The sequence below is a fragment of the Lynx rufus genome, unplaced genomic scaffold (genome assembly GCF_022079265.1).
Source record: "Lynx rufus isolate CCGP_SWC_20201006 ecotype Redwood Valley unplaced genomic scaffold, mLynRuf1.p SCAF_8, whole genome shotgun sequence".
Lineage (NCBI taxonomy): Eukaryota > Metazoa > Chordata > Mammalia > Carnivora > Felidae > Lynx > Lynx rufus.
In genome coordinates, this window is record NW_025814896.1 from 59,819,838 (window position 1) to 59,841,170 (window position 21,333).

Here is a 21,333-nt window from a genome sequence, read left to right on the forward strand (position 1 = left end):
GGGCACAGTACAACGTCCACTTGGAAAATCCCTCCTCTCTCAACACCTAGCACGGTATTCCTTTACGTTCTCTTTTAAAACTATTCTAAACTAGAGTTCTAAAATGTTTCAGTCTAAAATTCAGAGTTCGTTTGGAAGCTTGCTGGAGATCTGTTCAGTACCCACTTCAGGCTTCCCTGTCACTTAAGACAATTTCCTAAATCAAATTCGTGATGTGCTCGGTAACTGCCTCGGTTCTCTTTTGAATCGCGGCCACAGGTTGTCTCGGCGGCCAGGCCTCTGGGAAAGCGGGAGAGAGCTGGGCGCCCAGCCGGCCGCGGACACCTGTTCCAGGCACGACCGGGGCTGCGGGAAGAGAGCGCGCGGCGAAGGGCACGTGTAGGTGAACGCGCACGCACACACGCGCCCAGCCGCCCCGAGACGCGGAGGCGAGAGCGTTTGCAGGAGACGCGGACGTGGGGAGGGGGTCGCCGCGTTCTCACAGGCGGCCTGGGTTACATAAGCGAGCGGGGCAAGGAAGGCGCTTCGCGTGCGCGGGGGCTCGGGCCGTGCCTGCCTCGCCCCCGCCCGGGTCCGGTTGTGGTCCTGCGGGACCGGCCGCCCACGCCGGGTGGGGGACACCGCCGCAGCCTTGCGCCTGCCCGTGCCAGTGGTCGCGGTGGCCCGTAGCGGCCGCCTCCAGACGCGCGTGGCTCTCGGAGAAGGCGGTGGCCGCGCTCCCGCCGCCGCGCCCCAGGCAGCAAGAGCATCCGCTTGCTTAGGCTTCTCCCTTCCGGGCCTACGGGGCCGCAGGCTCGAGGCTATGAGCCCCGAGCCGGTCCCGCCGCCGCCGCCGCCGCCCCAGTGCCCCGGCTGCGACTGCGGGGAGCCTTTCGCCAAGCGCCTGGAGAAGGGCGATGAGGCCTTCCGCGCCGGCGAGTATGAGATGGCCGCGGAGCTCTTCCGCTCGATGCTGGCCGGGCTGGCGCAGCCGGACCGCGGCCTGTGCCTGCGGCTGGGGGACGCGCTGGCCCGTGCCGGCCGGCTCCCCGAGGCCTTGGGTGCGTTCCGCGGGGCGGCGCGGCTCGGGGCGCTGCGGCCGGAGGAGCTGGGGGAGTTGGCGGGCGGCCTCGCGCGCGCCCTGGGCCAGAGAGAGTGGCGGCTGCCGGCTGCGGGGCCGGGCCGCGCCCCCGAGGAGCCGCGTGGGGAGCAGCCGGCCTCGGCGCCCGCCGCGCCCCGTGATCTGCTGGGCTGCCCGCGCTGCCAGCGGCTGCTCCACAAGCCGGTGACCCTGCCGTGCGGGCTGACGGTGTGCAAGCGCTGCGTGGAGTCCGGCCCTGTCCGGCCGCAGGCGCGGCGAGTCAACGTGGTGCTGAGCGGCCTGCTGGAGAAGTGCTTTCCGACCGAGTGCCGTGTGCGCAGGCTGGCGGGACAGGCGCGGAGTCTGCAGCGCCAGCAGCAGCCCGAGGCCGCGCTGCTCAGGTGCGACCAGGCTCTGGATCTAGGTGAGTCGGCCTTGGGAGTTGGCCCGCCGGCCTGCCCACCTGTTGACTGCAGGGGTGGGCGTGGAGAGCTTTGTTCAGGCGTAAGGGTTATTCTCATGATAAAGGTGGTAAGATGAACCTGCACCCAGAGTGGCTGGTGTCAGAGGGCAGGTGCGCCCGCTGGTTGCGTCTTTTACCTCCGCAGCCGCTACCTCTGCAGCCTTCCTGAGTAACCCGTAAGGCCAGGACTGTCTTTTACTCCCATCTCAGCTGTCTAGGAGTGGGAGGATGACCTAGTGTTTTTACTTGTCCGGCAGGAATGTGCAAATAACTAACACCCTAGAGGCGCACTAGGACCGTTGCCTTGTGATGTGGAAGGATTTGCTCTGGAGGTTTCAGCTAATGAATCCAGGAAGGATCGCCTTCCATTCTGCTTTTGTTACTTGTACGTTCTCTCTCAAAGGGCATTAGACGTCGTGTAATTAGCTTATTAATTACATTAACTAGTGTGTGTGTGTAAGTTTTAAAAAATAACTGAAATCTGTGACCAGCACAAAGGATCTCTGATTTCCTACCCACCCCCCCACTCCAGCCCACCTGTTAAGAATATGTAATTTAAAAGACCAAATTTCCTGTCATTGTATTTGATTCCCACTGCCATATGCTCTATTGACAGTTATTGGGGTGAAGTGTGTGTGGAGGGTGATTTGGCTTCACGGTTTTTTTACAGGTTGTATGTGATTTAAATCACTGGCCAAGAAGACTTGGTTTAATCTCTGTTACTAAGAGTCTTGTATGCTGTACTCATCCATTTTATTTTAAATTCAGAGTTAAGGTTTTCCCTTTTTGAGAGCACACCTATATCTAAGTTGGGAGATGCTTTGTTGGAGCAGAACAGTTGAATTGCTTTATGTAAAACAATATCGTGTACCATTTCTGCAGCCAGTATATTCCATACCTTAATATGGCTGCATGTTTCTGAACTTTTGTCCTTTTGTCCATCTTGTTCATGCACGTGCAAGGTGGAACAGCACTATCCAATGGAAATACTGTGTAAACCACATATATGCAATTTTAAATTTCTAGTAGTCACATGTAAAAGGTAAAAAGAAGCAGATGAAATTTATCTTAACACTATTTTTTAAACCTATACATTCAAAATACTATTTCAGCATACCTTCAATATAAAAAATGATGGAGATTTTACTTTTTTTTTTAAACCAACCTTTCAAATGCATTATGTGTTTTACATGCACTGCCCACCCCAATTTGGGCACAAATTTTTCATCAGAAATACTTGCTTTATATTTAGATTTTTTAATATTTAGAGTTGAAAAACTAGGTTGGCATATTGAAGTTCCAAATTAAAAGTTTTCCACTAGTCAATAGGGTATCAGGTTTCAAATTTAAATTTCAATTAATTAAAAAGTTAATAACTTTGTTCCTCTAGTCCCATTTTAGTTGCCCAGTAGCCACATGTAGCTAGTGGCAACTGTATTAGTGGAAATCTAGAACTTTTAAAAACAGCTGCTGGAAATGTAGAAGATCACAATACAAACTGTTGGAGAAGATGGATAAAATGAGGATTATCATATATACTGCAGATCTGCGAGTTGTACACCTGGAAAATTGCTTATAGTATCTGAAAATATTAAATGTGACTTTTGGCCAAGCTGTTTCAACAAGGTGCATGTATATGTGCACTGAGAGAATTATAAGAATGTGCAAGAGTGTATATCCTTATTTAGAGATAGCCCTGAAGTAGAAGCAACCCACATGTCCAATAAGAACAGAATGAATGGCTAAGTAAGAAGAGAATAAATGCCTTTTCTAATACTGTATAGAAAGAAAGTAAACCGGCTACAGACACACACACTACAATGTGGACAAATCACAGACATAATGTTGGGTGAAAGAAGCCAAGACTCAAAGGCATTTTTATGATCTGATTCTATTTTTTTGTAAGTCCAAATACACAAAACTATTATAGCATGTTGGAAGTAAGGGCAGTGGTGACCTCTGGGGGGGGGGCAGGGGGGACAAAATATTGGCAGATTGAATCCAGTGATACACTTAAAACACATCATGGTCAAGTAAAATGTCATTATTTAATCATTGTCAAATGTTTAATCATTATAAATCAACCAGTGTAATTCACTGCATCTACAGAATAGAGAATGGATCTCTCAGGAAAGTTGGAATAAAAGGGAATTTCTTAATATGTTAAGGAGTATATACAAAAATCTGTAGCAACCATTGTAATGATGAAATATTGAATGTTTTACTACTGAAGGAAAAGGTTGACAAGGGTGTTCACCTGTCATCACTGCCATTCATTCAGCATTGTATTAAGATTTTAGCTAGTACAATGAGAAAATAAAAGGTATTAAGGTTGGAAAAATAAAACTTACTATTTGTAGATGACATGCTGGAGTACGTAGAAACTCCAGAGGAATATTTGAACTGTTAGAAATTATAAGCAAATTATCAAGATTGTTGACTATAAGGTTAATATAGAAAGATCACTGATATATATACCTAGTAAAAAAACAAACAGAAAGAAAGCCCATTTATATAACAAAAATTCTTTGGAGTAAATGTTGAAATATCTGAAAGTTGTTCAAGACCTCTACACTGAAAATACAAAATATTTCTGGGAGAAATTACAATTGACTTAAGTAAATGGAAACATATGTTATTTTCACAGATTGAAAAACTCAGTATTGATGTCAGTTCTGTGCATATGGAACTATAGATTGAGTGCATTCTCAGTCAGAATTTTAGCTAGGGGTTTTGGTGGAAGTTGATGAATGGCCAAGGTAATAATGAAGAAAAATAACAAAGCTGGAGAACTGATACTGTAAGATACCCAGACTTACTATAATGTAGCTGCAGTAACTAGCACAGAGTTGTATTGGCCCAAGTTTAGACACATAGAAACTGACTCTCACATACATGGTCACTTGGTTTGCTACAAAGATGCCAAAAGAATTCAATGAAGGAAAAGGCTTTTAAATAGTCTAAGTCTGTTGCATATCCATTTGGTAAAAAAATGAACCTAGATGCCCACTACACACCATACATGGAAATTATAATCCCATATCTAAAATCATACAATATTTTCATGATTGTTAGGCAGTTCTTTTTTTTCTTAAGACACAAAAAACATATCCATACAGGAAAAGATAGATAAATTCAATTTAAAATTAATAACTTCTCTTCCTTAGAGACCCCCCAAAGAGTGAAAAGGTGATGTGTATTTGTAATATATCCAAATGAAAACGCGAATCCAGAATGTTGAAAGAATGCCTACAGTTCGAAAGGAAAATAGGAAGTCTATCTAAATAATAGGCAGATTGAACAGATGCTTTGTAAACTGGATCTCAAATGGCAATAAATATATGAAAGGGTGCCCAAAGTAATTACTGATCAATTGAAAATTTAAACTAAAATATTACTACATGTCTTTCAGAATGATGAAAATGAAAGGGTCATGCTACCTAGTTCTGGCAAGTATTTGAAGTAATCGGGACTCTTAACATTGCTGTGGGAAGTGCAAATTGGTACAAGTTAAGTATGTTTGGGAGTACCAAGTAAGTTTCAACATAGATATAACCTCTGGCACATTTCCACTCTTGAGTATATATCAAGTAGAAATTAATGCTTATGTCCACTAAAAGTAATATACAAGAATGTTCATTTCTAGATATATGTGCCAAAAAAAATTTAGATAACAACCCAGTGGTAGAATAAGTATGTAAGTCAAGTCATACAGTGTATTATGCAACAGTTTATTAAAAAGAAAAAAACTGAGACATAACAGCAATGTGGAGGAATCTCACAGAATGATACTCAGTGACCTATACAAAAGAGTACATTCTATTCATATAACCCCATGATAAGTTCATAAACAGGTTCAAGTAATCTAATGATGATAGACGTCAGATGGTGGTTCCCCTCAGGAAAGGTGTACTACCTGAGAAAGTGCACAAAGTAGCCTTCTTTGTTCCTGATCTGGGTGGTGACCATTCAGGTGTGTAGGTATATAAAAGTTTAAGATACACACTTAAAATTTGTGGCCTTGACTTTTGAGTCCTACATCACTTTGAATAAATAACCTCTGAGGAGAATTGCCGTTTATTCTATTTATTGGGACCACTACATAGCTGTCCTTGCTTTATGTCTCCACTCATTCAGCTCTTTCTAAATAATACTTGGGATGCCTAGGTGGCTCAGTTGATAACGCATCCCACTCTTGATTTTGGCTCAGATCATGATCTCATTGTGAGTTCGAGCCCTGAGTAGGAGTCTGTGCTGACAGTGCAGAGGCTGCTTGGGATTCTCTCTCTTTCTCTCTCTTTCTTTCTCTCTCTCTCTCTCTCCCTCCCTCCCTCCCTCCCTCCCTCCCTCTCCGCCCACCCCCCCCACTTCCATGCACATGCTCTCTCTCTCAAAATAAACTTAAAAAAATAAATAACACTTGTACAGTTCTCTACTTCTCACCACTGTCTGCTCATTTGACACATTTTACACCGGTAACTAGCTCCCAACACTATGACAACTCTGGGTTGGAGTTGGAGGAGAACAGCCTTAGATTAACCCTAAACACAAATGTAGAGAGTAGATTATCTCTTCTCTTCCTCACAATGCCAGGTTCTCAGACTGTACTGTTTTTGACTCATTTCCCCATACAGGGGTTAATTGATAAACCCTTTGGATATTTGTGTCAGTTTCTTGGAAGGTGCACATGTGCATTTTTCTTCCATAAGCTGTCTTCATACAAAGAATTTTAAGTTGCTTTTCCTCTTCCATTTATTTTTTTAGTGATTCCTCCATAAATTTTTCTCAGTTTTACTAAGCTTAAGGCTTAATGGTTGCAAAATCTGTAGAGATTTATTAGAAATATTTTAAAAGATTAAATTATGAAGCTCTGGCTTCATAAATAGTAGAAGTCAACAGAGAAAACAGTCTGATTCATTCAGTGTCTGGATGGGAAGTGACTTTTTTGGACTTCATTAAAAATAGCCTTTAGAATGTGTGGAGTAGAGGCTTAAATGCATTTATTAGAAAAGAATGATTAAAAACAAATGTAAATGAAGAGTGTTTTTCACTGCAAAAACTTTGTCAAAATCAATTAAGGTAACACAAGTGTAAGCAGAGAGATAATGAAGAAAACATGAGTGAAACAAAAAGATTGAGTTGGTTAAGAAGTCAGAAGCTGGTTCATTACAAAGACCAACAAAAGAAACAAATGTTTGACAAATGTAATGAAGAAGAAGCAAACCACAAACAGGAGGATCAGGAGTGAAGAAGTAGCAGAATTGCAGATGTAAAGGAATATAACAGATTTTAAAGCCTATAAAAAAAGGACAGTTTTAAGGAAACTATAAATTATCAAAATTTACCCAGGAAGAAATAAAAGCCTAACACTGACCGAAAATAAATGAAATAGAAGTGCTACTTGGGGCTTTTCTTTTGACAAACAAAACAAAACACTAAGATCAAACAAGTTTTAACAAACTTTCAAGGAAGATAAACTTTCATTTCAGATCATGGAGAGATATGGAAGATTTTTCATTGTTTTATTTTAGAATGCATGAATGGGGTAGAGGGGTAGAGGGAGAGAGAGAGTTTTACGCAGGCCCACACTGACTTGGGGCTCAATCCCACGACCCTGGGTTCATGACCTGAGCTGAAATCAAGAGTCAGACACTCAACTGACTGAGCCACCCAGGTGCCCCACATTTAATTTTATAAGATTGATATAACCTTGATATTATAATGAGGTAAAGCCCAGGAAAAATTTTGTAGACTAGTCTTACATATATACATGGTTGCCAAAATCTTAAACTTGTCAGTATTTGAATCCAGCAATATAATAAGAGTTAAGGCCAAGATGTGCTTATTCTAAGAATATAAGGATAATTCAGTATTAGACAAATTGTTCAATGTAATTCACTGTAAGGACAGATTAAAGGAGATATATTTCATGTAATCTCCCACATGTTGAAAGAGCATTCTATAAAATTCAACAGCCACTTTTTATAATGCCTATATAGAAAACTAGGAATAGGAGGGAACTTACCTAATTTGATAAATATTCTCTGTCAAGAGTTTACAATAAGCATATTTCATGTTAAAACATTATACATATCCTTTTTCAAATTCAAGAATAAGAGCAAAATGTCCGCTGTTGCTGTCTCCCCTGTTACTGCAACGTGGGAGTGAAAAGAAACACGAAATAAAATTAAGAATGCCACAGTCAAAGCTGATTGTTAGCATATGATATGGTTGTTTAGAAGATTCAAGTGGGAGCAAGGTGGGAGAACTTCATTCTCACACTTGCAGCAAGTGTATATCTCAAGCTTGAACTATAGTGCTAGAAGCATTTTTTTGTTTGAGATTTCCAAAATCTCCAAAGGTTATTTCTGTACTTGATAATGCATTTAACTGTGCAGTTTGAGGAGATTTCACTTAATCTTTAGTTGGAAATGAATAATCTGTAACTACATTTACTGTATAATGACATACTAAAGATATAAGAAGAATCTAATAGAATTCTGCAAATAACTCCCAAGCAATCAAATGCTTAATTAAAAATTTTATGCTTGTGGATGGACATCCGTATTTTATAGTACCTATGTGTGTTTTCAAAGATGAAATATGAAAAATCTCATTACAGATCATAACCAACACATGAACATCTTCAATTTATTTTGATGATAGGGAACATTAACTTTGAATTTTAAGGAAAATGTTATTCCTTACCCAAATAATTCTGTTCCTGTACAATATCCTCAAGCTTCTAACTGGCCTGCAAAACCTAAAATATTTACTGTTTGATTTTAACAGAAAAAAGTTGTCGATCCTTAACTCTTACCAGTCAATGTTATTTTAAAGGATTCAACTTTTATTGTTAGATTCTCCTTTCTTGCCATTTCTTTCTTCTTTTTCCCATCTTTTTCCTTGGCATACATTGCTCTATGAAACACATATGCAGCGATAACACAGTTACAAGTAGTGGCTGTAATATCTTTTTGTATGATTTGTTATGCACACTTGCTCAGTTACCTACATAAACTAAGAGGAGATGTAGTAGCATTTGCAAAGTTCCAAGTGGCTAGTTTGAGAAAGAGCCAAGGTCAAGGATTTGGAGCAAACTGAAATGGGTATTAGGTAGAGAGATGAGAACATATTTTAGGTACTGAGAATATTTCTTATCAATTAAAATCAAATGCTATAGCTGTATTACAAAGATCCTGCAATGAGTATATAGAGTGAACCAGGTCCAGCAGTATGAAAAATGGCTTTCATGAGCTCTGTCACTTTTCCATGGTACCTTGCCAAGTCAATGACTTCATATACTACATATCATAGTTCATAGAGTCACTCTTGGCCTTTGCATAGCTAGGCTCTGTCCATAGTCTCATATGAGCAGTTCTCAAGCTTGCATCTGTTTGAGGACTCTAGGGAAAAGGCAGTTATTTTTTCCCTCATTTTCCCACTTAACATACTATAGGTACAATTATGATGACAAGTTCACATCCATGCAGTTGTATAGGAAAGCAAATTATGTGCTTTATTTTTTTTAGTTTCTTAAACTATTTTATAAAATGTTTATTTATTTTGAGAGGGAGAGAGAGAATCCCAAGCAGTCTCCATGTTAGAGTGGAGCCCAATGCATGGAGCTTGATCTCGTGACTGTGAGATCATGACCTGAGCCGAAATCAAGAGTCAGACACTTAACTGAGTGAGCCACCCAGCTGCCTGTTAGTTTCTTGAGCGTGAATTTCCTTGTGTAATTTCAAAAAATTATTTTCAATCTTTTCATTTTTAATATGTAGTTATAGCATTAGGATGTTTCAGCATTTACTCAGTATTATTGCAACTTATGTTGTACCTAGTGTGTGTTCAGCAGTCTTTTTCTGGGTGCATTTAAACATTTATTTATTTTTGAGAGTCAGAAACAGCAAGCTGGGGACGGACAGAGAGAGAGGGAGACACAATCTGAAGCAGGCTCCAGGCTCTAAGCTGTCAGCACAAAGATCATGAACCGTGAGATCATGACGCGAGCCAAAGTCAGAAGCTTGACCGGCTGAGCCACTCAAGTGCCCCTCTGGCTACATTTTGAAGTCTTGCCAATCATCTTCTGTTTTCCTGAGAGAAGCTATGTAAAATATATTTATCAAGTTACTAAACCACATTATGATTTGAGGGAGGAAGTATTTATTTTGCCTTTATATTTACTTTTCAGTTTATTATTTTTAGTGACTTAAAGATTTGTTTTTAAATGTAATCGTTTTAATTTTTTTCTATTCCCTGTGTCTTTCAGTTCCTAGAGATAATTCATTATTGCTGCTGCGAGCAGAGTTGTATTTAACTATGAAGAACTATGAGCAGGCTCTACGGGATGCCAATGCAGTTTGTCAGAATGAACCTCTCTTGACTAAGGTATTTGTATTGGGTGGTTTTAGAGATAAGAAATGTAAGTTTATGGGATTTTCTTAAGAATAAACTAAGATGACTGTGATGAGGTACCTACACACAGTGTATATATCCATCAATAATAGCAATGTAGCAAGCCACTTCATAATAAACCAACTCAGTTTAAAAGATCAAAATGTTCCCAGCTGGATTTAATTAAGAAACACTAATTTAGATCATTCTTAGGAGATATTTAGCCGAATGATATACCTTATATACTAAATAAATACATAAACACAATGATAAAATTGGATAAATTTGTGAGTTCAGGGGAAATGTTTAAAATTATACTTTAAATAGGAAGATTGTAAAATACTCATGAATAACAGGCCCTGCTATGCAGGGGACATATAAATGTTGTTAGTGAAAGGATGAATGTTTTGTATGTATTTTGGAATAATTTTAGTGTCTGTGTTGGAAAGGTCTAATATTTCTGTGATCACACAGAATAAGCTTTGTTAATGTAATAACAATAGCTTAAGTTGCCCTTGAAGATTAAGAAGCCACATAATCAAACTTGTAGCTTTTTTCATAAATCTCTGGAATTTTAAACCCAAAAGGGATTTTGAAGTTTTAAAGAATTTGTGATGAAATTAATACCAATTGCATACTCTATTAGCTAGTAATTAAAAATATTTTTGTCCCGCTGTATTACTTTTTTATCATTTTCATTTTAGAGACATTAAAGAGGCATTAACCCAGGTTAATAGAAAAGATGCCCTTTCCTTCCATCCATCCAACCTTCTGTTCTTTAAAACAAAGTGTTTTCAGATTAGATTGAGTGTTAAATTGGAATTAGGGATGAGCCTTAGGATGGGAAACAAATGTTTATTGGACCAAGTCCAGAAATCTGTATTGTTGCTTGCTTGCTTTACTAAAGACATTTTCTCCTCCTTTTTCTGATGACTTTTCTTCTATCCCTTGATCTGTTAATCTTCTGAGCTAATTTCATCATCAGTGACTGAGCCTTAATTGTTATGAATTATAAGATTAGTATTTCTGACTGACAGTAGACCTGTAGTACCCTGTGAAGCTAGTTTCTTCTCCACAATATTGGCCTTTCAGCTAAAAACTTGGCAGTGTGTCTGTGACAAAAGACAGACTTCATTACTACAAAGTTACATAGATAATTTTAACTGTAAGAGACCCAGCAAATGCATCATTAGCTTTTGGGATTTTGGTCCTGTCTTTAGAATTTGTTGCAAATATGTGGGCCTCAATTCTTGATAAATGCTTAGTAAAGAACAGCTTTAGCAGAAATGTACCCTGATAAATAACTTTAAGATGTGAAGGATAGAAATTTGTTTCCAGGCTAACATCATAACTAAAAGATTAGGACAGAAGCAACATTGTTAAGTATGTTGAAAGGACTGAGGGAAGGATGAATTTGTCCAACTATGGCTGAGCTGAGATGGAAGCACTTTAGAATCAACTGAGTTTTCTGTTGCGGGCTACCAGAGCAATGTGTTTTATCCAGGCAAAACTATCCTTTCAAGCTACCAGCGATGGCTGATACTGATTCACAACTTTTGGTACACATGGAGGTGAGTTAGTGCTAACAAAATATTTGACCACATTCAGAAATATAAATAGTCATGTGATGAGTTTGACCTTATCTAAATGGGTAAGCATACCTGTGCTTTTTAATGCTCATAGAATCCTATGCTGGTAAAACATGTCTCAGTAGATTTCAAATCATTGAAATCTTGAAGAATATACTGACAATAGAATTAAAAGAGTAATCAATGATAGTAAAATATCCAGGAAATCCTTAAATATCTATTTTTTAATTAGGTCACCTTTAAACAATCCATAGAACAAAGAAGAAATCACAAGGAAACCAGGAAATATTTTGAAATCATTGATAATAAAAGCACATTATATCTAATTTGTCATATGCAGCTAAAGCCACTTTTTGAGGGAAATTTGTAACATGAATAAATTATTAGAGAAGTAAGCTCTCAAATGAGTGATCTAAGTTTCCACCTTAAAAAACTAAGAAAAGAGCAAATTAAAACAAAGGTAAGCAGAAAGAACAAAAAAATACATAGAAGAGATTGGAGTCGATAAATGGAAGACAAAAAACAATAAAGAAAAGTCAATGAAACAAAAACCTGTCGTTTTTGAAAAGATCAATGAAATTGATATATCTCACCAGACTAATCAGGAAGAAAGAGAGAATGCACAGATTACTAATATCATGAATGAAAGTGGAGATATCACTATAGAGCCCACAGACATTAAAAGGATAAAAAAGGAACAGTTTTATGAAAACTTTGTATTAATACATTCAACAACATAGAAGAAGTTAACAAACTCCTTGAAAGACACAAACTGCCATTATTCATTCAAGAAGAAGTAGATAACCTCAATAGCCCTATCTCTATTTAGAGAAATTAAAGTTGTAGTTAATCATCTCCCCCTGCCCCACACCAAATATCAGGACTAGATGGAATTACTGTTGAATTCTATCATGCATTTAAGAAAGAAATAATACCAGCCCTTCAAAAATTCTTCTGTAAAACAGAAAACGAGGGAACACTTATTTTATGAGAACAGCATTTTTGTAATAACAAAACCAGGCAAAAATGTTAAAAACAAACTTCAAACCACTATCTCTCATTATCTCATTTGAAAATCAATTTGTATTGGCAGACTGAAAAAAAGCAATAAATGAAGCTAAAGCACTTGATAAAATTGAACATCCTTCATGTTAAAACTTTGAATGAAATAGGAAGAGCAAGGAATTTCCTCAATCTGGTAACGAGCATCTATGAAAAACCTTACAGCAAACATCATACTTAATGGTAGGAAATGGAATGCCTTTCTACTGAGACCAAGAAAAACAAATATGTTTGCTTTTACCACTTACCAATATGGTACTTGAGTTCCTAGCCAGGAAGGTAAAGCAAAAAAAAAAAAAAAAAAAAAAAAAAAAGGAAGAAATAAAAGGCATACATAATGGAAAGAAAAATGTAATACTGTCTATTCACAGTTGACATAATTGTGAGGAAATCTCAAGAAGTTTATAAAAAGCTTGCAGTGTACAAGGTGAATATGCAAAAATGAAACCAATCATATTTCTACACACCAAGAAATAATTGTAAAAATGAAAATTTAAAAATAATATTGTTAAAATAGCTTAAAAAAACATGACATGTTTAGGGATAAAGTTAACGAAGTACCTAAAAGATCTATACACTGAAAACTATAAACCATTGCTGAGAGAAATTAAGTAGCACTTAAATAAGTATAAATACATACTAGGTTCATGGATCAGAAGACTCAATTTTAGTAAGATGACAAATTCCCCAAATAAATAGAGCTAATTTGCCAAATTCTGCAAAGAAGCCTACCAGAATTTTAATCGGGACTGTGTTGTTTTTATTTGGGGAATTTGTCCTCAATGTATATGTGTATATATGTATATATGTATATATCTAATTATTCATTAGTACAAATTATATACATATGTATGTATGTGTGTATGTATGTATATGTCTGTGTGTATTTATGGAAATACAAGGGAAAGAATAGCCAAACAATTTTAAAATATAAGAATGGAGTTCCAGGAAATATACTACTTGATTCCAAGACTTTCTATAAAGCTAAAGTAATGAGAATTGTGTGATATTTGCTTAAGGATAGACATAAGATCACTAAACAGAAGGCAGTCCAGAAATAGACCTACACATAAATGGCGAATTAGTTTTTTTACAATAGTGCAAAGATTTAGGGAAAAGATCATATTTTCATAATTTGTAGTAAGGGGCAATTGCATATCTATTTGCAAAAGAAAAAAGAAAAGAAAAAAGAAATGAACCTCATCCCTCTCTTTACATCATATATAAAAATTAATTCAAAATGGAGCATAGCCTTAAATATATAGGCTATAACTATAGAATATCTGAAACAAAATGTAAAAATCTTTGTCACTTTTTGTTAAGCAAAGATTTCTTAGTCAAGACAAATTGTAAAAGAAAAAGTTAGTAAATTGGTCTTCATCAAAATTGAAAACTTCTGTTCAAAAGATACTGCTATAAAAATGAAAAGGCAGAATGGGAGAACATATTTGCGAGGCATATATTTGTATATAGCATATATAAAGAATACTTACCAACTCAATAATAATTTAAATAACTCAATTAAGTAACGGGAAGGATTTTAGCAGATACTTCACCAAAGAAGACCTAGGAATATCAAGTAAACACACGAAAAGATGTTCCATATCATTAGTCATTAGGGAAATACAAATTAAAACCTCAAGGAGATACCACTCAGTACTCACTAAAATGGCTTAAATTTTTTTAAAAAAAATTTTTTTTAACATTTTATTTATTTTTGAGACAGAGAGAGACAGAGCATGAAGGGGGGAGGGGCAGAGAGAGAGGGAGACACAGAATCAGACGCAGGCTCCAGGCTCCGAGCCATCAGCCCAGAGCCCGACGCGGGGCTCGAACTCACGGACCGCGAGATCGTGACCTGAGCCGAAGTCGGACGCTTAACCGACTGAGCCACCCAGGTGCCCCTAAAATGGCTTAAATTTAAAATACTGGGGCTAAAATGGCTTAAATTTAAAATACTGGGGCTAAAATGGCTTAAATTTAAAATACTGGGGCTAAAATGGCTTAAATTTAAAATACTGGGGCTAAAATGGCTTAAATTTAAAATACTGGGGCTAAAATGGCTTAAATTTAAAATACTGGGGCGCCTGGGTGGCGCAGTCGGTTAAGCGTCCGACTTCGGCTCAGGTCACGATCTCGCGGTCCGTGAGTTCGAGCCCCGCGTCGAGCTCTGGGCTGATGGCTCGGAGCCTGGAGCCTGCGTCTGATTCTGTGTCTCCCTCTCTCTCTGCCCCTCCCCCCTTCATGCTCTGTCTCTCTCTGTCCCAAAAATAAATAAACGTTGAAAAAAAAAAATTTTTAAATACTGACCATACTAAGTGAGGAGAAGGATGTCCAGCAACTAAAACTCTCACACAGTGTGTGAATGCAAAATGGTACAGTCACAACAGAAGACAGTTTGAAAGTTTCTTTAAAGTTAAGTATACACTTCCTATGTGATCCAACAGTCACTCTTAGATATTTCCCAAGAAAAGTAAAAGATATTAATACAGTATTCATAGTAGCTTAATTCATAATAGTCAAAGACTGAATATAACCCATATGTTTGTCCATCAGCATGTAAATAGAGGCTATCACAAGATGGCAGACCAGGTGGTCCCAACACTTATCTCCCCCATGAAAACAACCAAAGCAATAAACAACTACAAAACAGTGAAAACTGTGGGAAAGCTCTGGACTACAGCAAAGCAGCAGCAGAAAACCTATAGAGCTCCAAAACTAAGGATGGTCACATAGAAAAGTGTAGGAAGTATTTTACTTGTATCACTACATCCCCCAGTTCAGAGCAGCTCAGCACCAAGAAGGATCCCCGCATAGGGTAAAGAGAACAAGAGGATTCCAGCAGTCCTTGTTTTCACCAGGAACTTCTGCAGCCTTTACTACTGAGGACCCCAGAACTCTTAACCAATGGCGAACCCAGCTGATGGAACTGTCCAGAATCCTGTCTCAGGGTCTCCTTCCCAGGGCTGGAGCCATTGCTATGGTGACACTTGCCCACTGGAGCCCGAGTTATTGCTGTGCCCAGTTCTGCAGGACTGGGATGCCACAGGGCCTCACCATCTACAGGGACCAGAGCTACCTCTGTGTTGTGCCCCACCCCCCTCAGTCCTAAGCCCTGTCATTGGCCCACCATTACCAAAGCTGAGCTTCTGCTGCTCTGTGCCCTGCATCCTGGGTCCTAAGTGACAGCTTTTACCTGCTATCACTGGGTCATGTTGCCTTTGCTCTGTATCCCACCCCTTTGGTCCTGAGTTGGGGGCTGTGTAGCTGCTGTTGTGCCATCACTAGGGCCACACAGCTGCTTCTGTGTGCCCTACCCCTCAGTCCTGAATAGGGATACCTCTGTGCCCTGTCATCCCTGAGCTGTGCTGCTGATGCATCTTGCTTTCCCCTTTATCCCCTTAAACTAATGTCATTATATGAGTTTCCCAGCTCCCGTTTCCATGGGTGATCTGCACACACTCTTCTTTTTTTTAATGTTTATTTAAATTTGAGAGAGAGAGAGAGAATGAGAGAAAGAGAGGGAGGGGCAGAGAGAGAGGGAGACACACAGAATCTGAACCAGTCTCCAGGCTCTGAGCTGTTAGCAAAGAGCCCAATACAGGGCTGAAACTCATGAGCGGTGAGATCATGACCTGAGCTGAAGTCAGACACTTAACTAACTGAGCCACCCAGGAACCCATGCACACACTCTTACATCTCAGATACTGTCATCACAGCAAATAAGTCTGTGTCCCAGGCCATGGGCTCGGGTAGTTCTGCATGTCACTAAGCCCATGACTCCAGCTCCTTTGCTGTTCTGAATGCCAGCACATCAGAACAGTCACCAAGAGGGATCCTCTTGGCAGGGCACCTGGATGACTCAGTTGGCTAAGCGTCTGACTCTTGATCTCAGCTCAGGTCATGATTTCAGGGACATGAGTTCAAGCCCCATGTTGGGCTCTGTGATGGGCATGAAGCCTACTTAAAAAATAAATAAAGGGATCCTCTTGGCTAGAACTTAACACCCACAGACAAAGTAGAACAGGAGGATCCCAGCAGCCTTTACCAATGAGGACACCAACAGCCCCAGCCACCACTGCCATCACAGACCCCCACAGAATGCCCACAGTCTTGGCCGCTGAGGATTCCCACTGCCTTTGCCAGCATTGGATTCAGTAGACAGATCTGCATGGAGACTATGCCACTGCACCTGAGCCAGCCAGTGCCCTTGCAGCCAACTTTAGATGAAAATCTTTCCCCATCAAATACACATCACCCAGACAGAAAATCAGCAAGGAAGTAATGGACTTGGACTATACTTTAGGCCAATGAATCTGACAAACATATACAGAATATTCCACCCAAGAGCAAAAAAAAATATGTATTGTTTTGAAGACTACAGAGAACATTCTCCAGGATGGATCATATGTTAGGTCACAAAACAAGTCTTAACAAATTTAAGAAGATTAAAATCTTACCAAATATCCTTTCCAAACACAATGGTTACTAGAAAAAGTAACAGGAGGAAAGCTAAAAAAAATTCACAAATACGTGGAAATGAAACAATGACTTCCAAACAACCAATGAGTCAAAGAAGAAATCAAAAGAGAAATTAAAAAAAAATCTCGAGACAAATGGAAATGGAAACACATATACCAAAATTTATGGGGGTGCAACAGAAGCAATTCTAGTAGGGAGGTTTATAGGACACCTACATTAATTAAAAAAAAAAAGATGTCAAACAACTTAATCTTATTTCTCAAGTAACTATAAAAAGAACAAACTAAACCCAAACTTAGCAGAAGGAATAAAGATTAGAGCAGAAATGAAATAGAGACTAGAAAGACAAAAGATCAATGAAACTAAGAATTGGTTTCTTGAAAAGAAAAAATTGATAAACCTTTAGGTAGACTAAGAAAAAAAAGATGACTGAAAGAAATGAAATTATAAATGGAGGAAGCATTGTAACTGATGCCACAGAAATACCAAGGATCATAAAAGACTATGAATAATTATGTGCCAACAAGTTATATAACTTGGAAGAAATGGATAAATTTCTGGAAACATACAACTTATCAAGACTTAATCATGAATATCATGGTTTGTGAGATGAGCCCCGCATGAGGCTCTGCATTGACAGTGTGGAACCTGCTTGAGATTCTCGCTCTTTGCCTCACCCCTGCTCTCTCTCTTTCAGAATAAATAAACATTTTTTAAAAAAGGAAATAAAACAAATGAGCAAAGAAAAAAAAGAGATAAAGTAAAAAATGGGCTCTTGGGGGTGGCTCAGTTGGTTGAGTGCCTGACTCTTGATTTTGGCTCAGGTTGTGATACCAGTGTTGTGGGATCAAGCCCCACAACAGGCTCCAAGCTGAGCATGGAGCCTGTTTAAGATTTTCTCTCTCTCTCTCTCTCTCTCTCTCTCTCTCTGACCCTCTCCCCTGCTAGCACTCTCTCTCTAAAAAAATAAATAAATTTTAAAAATTGAAAAAAAAGTCTCTTAACTATAGAGAACAAACTGATGGTTAGTGGAAGGGAGATGGGGGGATGGATGGAAGTGATGGAGATTAAGGAATACATTTGTTGTGATGAGTACCGGCTGATGAACTGCAGAATCACTGTATTGTATACCTGAAACTAAGCTTACACTGTATGTTAACTAACTGAAGTTTAAATAAAATTTTTTTTAAAAAAAAGAAAAAAAAAGACTTCATCATGAAGTAATAAAAAATCTGAACATACCAGTAATCAGCAAGGAGAATGAATCAGTAATCAAAATCTCCCAAAAAAAGCAAAGCCCAGGACAAATGGTTTCATAGATAAATTCTACCAAACATTTAAATAAGAATTAATACCAATCCTCAAAATTTTTAGAAAGAATTGAAAAAGAAGGAATACTTCCAAACTCCTTTTATGGGGCCAACATTACCTTTATAGTGAATCCAGATAAGGACACTACAAGAAAATTATAGGCCAATATCCCTGATGAACATAGATGCAATAAATCCTCAACAAAATACTAGCAAAATCAAAATCAGGAACATGTTAAAAGAATATACCATGATCAAGTGGGATATATTGCTGGGATGCAAGTATTATTCCACTTCTGCACATCAATCAGTGTGATATACCACATTAACAGAATGAAAGATAAAAATCATATGATCATCTCAATGGATGCAGAAAAAATATTTGACAGAATTCAATACCCTGTCATGATAAAAACTCAACAAATTAGGTATAGAAGGGATGTTCCTCAACATAGTATAGGTTATATGGGCAATCCCACAGCTAACATCATACTCAAGATTGAAAAGTTAAGTCTCTCCTCTAAGATCAGGAACAAGACAAGGATGCCCATTTTTACCACTTCTATTCAACATAATATTGGAAGTCCTCACCACAGCAATTTGGCAAGAAAAAGGAGGGAAAAAAAGGCATCCAATCAGAAAGGAAGAATTACCTGCTTGCAGATGACATGATTTTTTATATAGATAACCCTGAATATTCCACCAAAAAACTGTTGGAACTAACCGGGGAATTCTCTAAAGTTGCAGAACACAAATTAGCATTCCTATACAATAACAAGAAACTATTTGAAGAGAAATTAAAAAAGAAATCCCATTGACAGTAGCATCTGGAATAAAAAAATAGTTAGGAATGAATTTAACCATGAAAGTGAAAGACCCGTACACTGACAGCCATAAGATTTTAATGAAAGAAATTGAAGATTCAAATAAATGGAAAGATATTCTGTGTTCTTAGATTGGGAGAGTTGATATTGCCAAAATATCCATACTACCCAAAGCAATCTACAGATTCAGTGCAATTCCTATCAAAATTCCAATGGGATTTTTCACAGAAATGGAAAAAACTATCCTAAAATTCATAGCGAAGCACAAAAGATCCCTAGTAGCCAAAACATTCTTGAGAAAGAACAAAGTGGGAAGCATCACACTTCCTGATTTCAAACTATATTACAAAGTTATAGCAAGCAAAACAGTGCAGTAGTGGCATAAAAATAGCCACATAAACCAATGAAACAAAATTTAAAGCCCAGAAATATACCCATGCATATGTAGTCAACTAATCTTCTACCAAGAACACACAATGAGGAAAGGGTTTCCTCAATAAATGGTGTTAGGAAAAGCAGATCTCCATATGCAAACAAATGAAACGGGACTTCTATCTTATACCACTCACAAAAATGTACTTGAAATGGTTTAAAGGCTTAAATGTAAAACCTGAAACTATGAAACTCCTAGCAAAACTTAAGGAGAAAGTTCTTTGAGAGTGGTCTTGGCAATAATTTTTTTGGATATGATACCAAAAGTAGAGGTACCAAAAGCTAAAATAAACAAGTTGGGAGTGTATCAAACTAGAAGTTTCTACACAGCAAAGGAAACAATCAATAAATTGAAAAGGCAAACAGTGGAGTGGGAGACAATATTTGCAGACCATATATCTGATAATGGGCTAATATCCAAAATAGATGAAGAACTCCTACAACTCAATAGCAAAATGAATACGGAGACTAAAAAATGGACAAAGGACCTGAATAGACATTTTTTCCAAAGAAGATATACAAATAGTCAATAGGTATGTGAAAAGGTGCTCAACATCACCATCATGGACATGCAAATCAAAACCACAATGAAATATCACCTTACACCTTGTTAGGATGGCTAGTATCAAAAAGACTATAGATAACTAGCAAAGATGTGGAGAAAAAGAAACGCTTGTACACTGTTAGTGGTAATGTAAATTGGTACAGCCATTATAGAAAACTGTATGCAGGTTCCCCATATAAAAAATAATGGAACTGCTGTGTGATTCAGCTGTCCTACTTCTGGGTATATAAAGGAAATGAAGTCAGTATCTTGAACAGATACCTACACTCTCATGCTCACTGCAGCATTATTCACAGTAGCCAAGATATGGAAACAACCTAAGTGTGGGTGAATAATGAAGGTGTGAGGCACACCTGCGTGTGTGTGCACGCACACACACAGGAATATTATTCAGCCTTAAAACAGAAGGAAATTGTGTTATTTGTAACAATGTGGGTGAACTTGGAGGGCACTACGCTAAGTGAAGTAAACTGGATAGAGAAGACAGATACTGTGTGCTACCAGTATATGTGGAACCTAAAAAAAGTAAAATCTGATTTCATAGAATAGAGTGGTGATTTGCTGTTGTTTAACATAGTGTTGGAAGTTCTAGCATCAGCAATCAGACAACAAAAGGAAATCAAAGGCATCAAAATTGGCAAAGATGAAGTCAAGCTTTCACTTTTTGCAGATGACATGATATTATACATGGAAAATCCGATAGACTCCACCAAAAGTCTGCTAGAACTGATACATGAATTCAGCAAAGTCGCAGGATACAAAATCAATGTACAGAAATCAGTTGCATTCTTATACACTAACAATGAAGCAACAGAAAGACAAATAAAGAAACTGATCCCATTCACAATTGCACCAAGAAGCATAAAATACCTAGGAATAAATCTAACCAAAGATGTAAAAGATCTGTATGCTGAAAACTATAGAAAGCTTATGAAGGAAATTGAAGAAGATATAAAGAAATGGAAAAACATTCCATGCTCATGGGTTGGAAGAATAAATATTGTTAAAATGTCAGGACTACCCAAAGCTATCTACACATTCAATGCAATCCCAATCAAAATTGCACCAGCATTCTTCTCGAAACTAGAACAAGCAATCCTAAAATTCATATGGAACCACAAAAGGCCCAGAATAGGCAAAGTAATTTTG

At 38.4% G+C, this 21,333-nt stretch overlaps 1 protein-coding gene across 1 annotated transcript in view; it reads left to right on the forward strand.

The window, feature by feature from the left end:
• The first annotated feature begins 802 nt into the window (after positions 1-802).
• LONRF2 (LON peptidase N-terminal domain and ring finger 2) overlaps positions 803-21,333 on the forward strand; it is a 45,741-nt gene continuing 25,210 nt past the window's right edge. Inside the window, exons 1-2 of the mRNA XM_047067463.1 lie at positions 803-1,484; positions 9,796-9,914. Coding sequence (XP_046923419.1) covers positions 803-1,484; positions 9,796-9,914 — 801 coding nt within the window. The remainder of the gene's footprint in view (positions 1,485-9,795; positions 9,915-21,333) is intronic.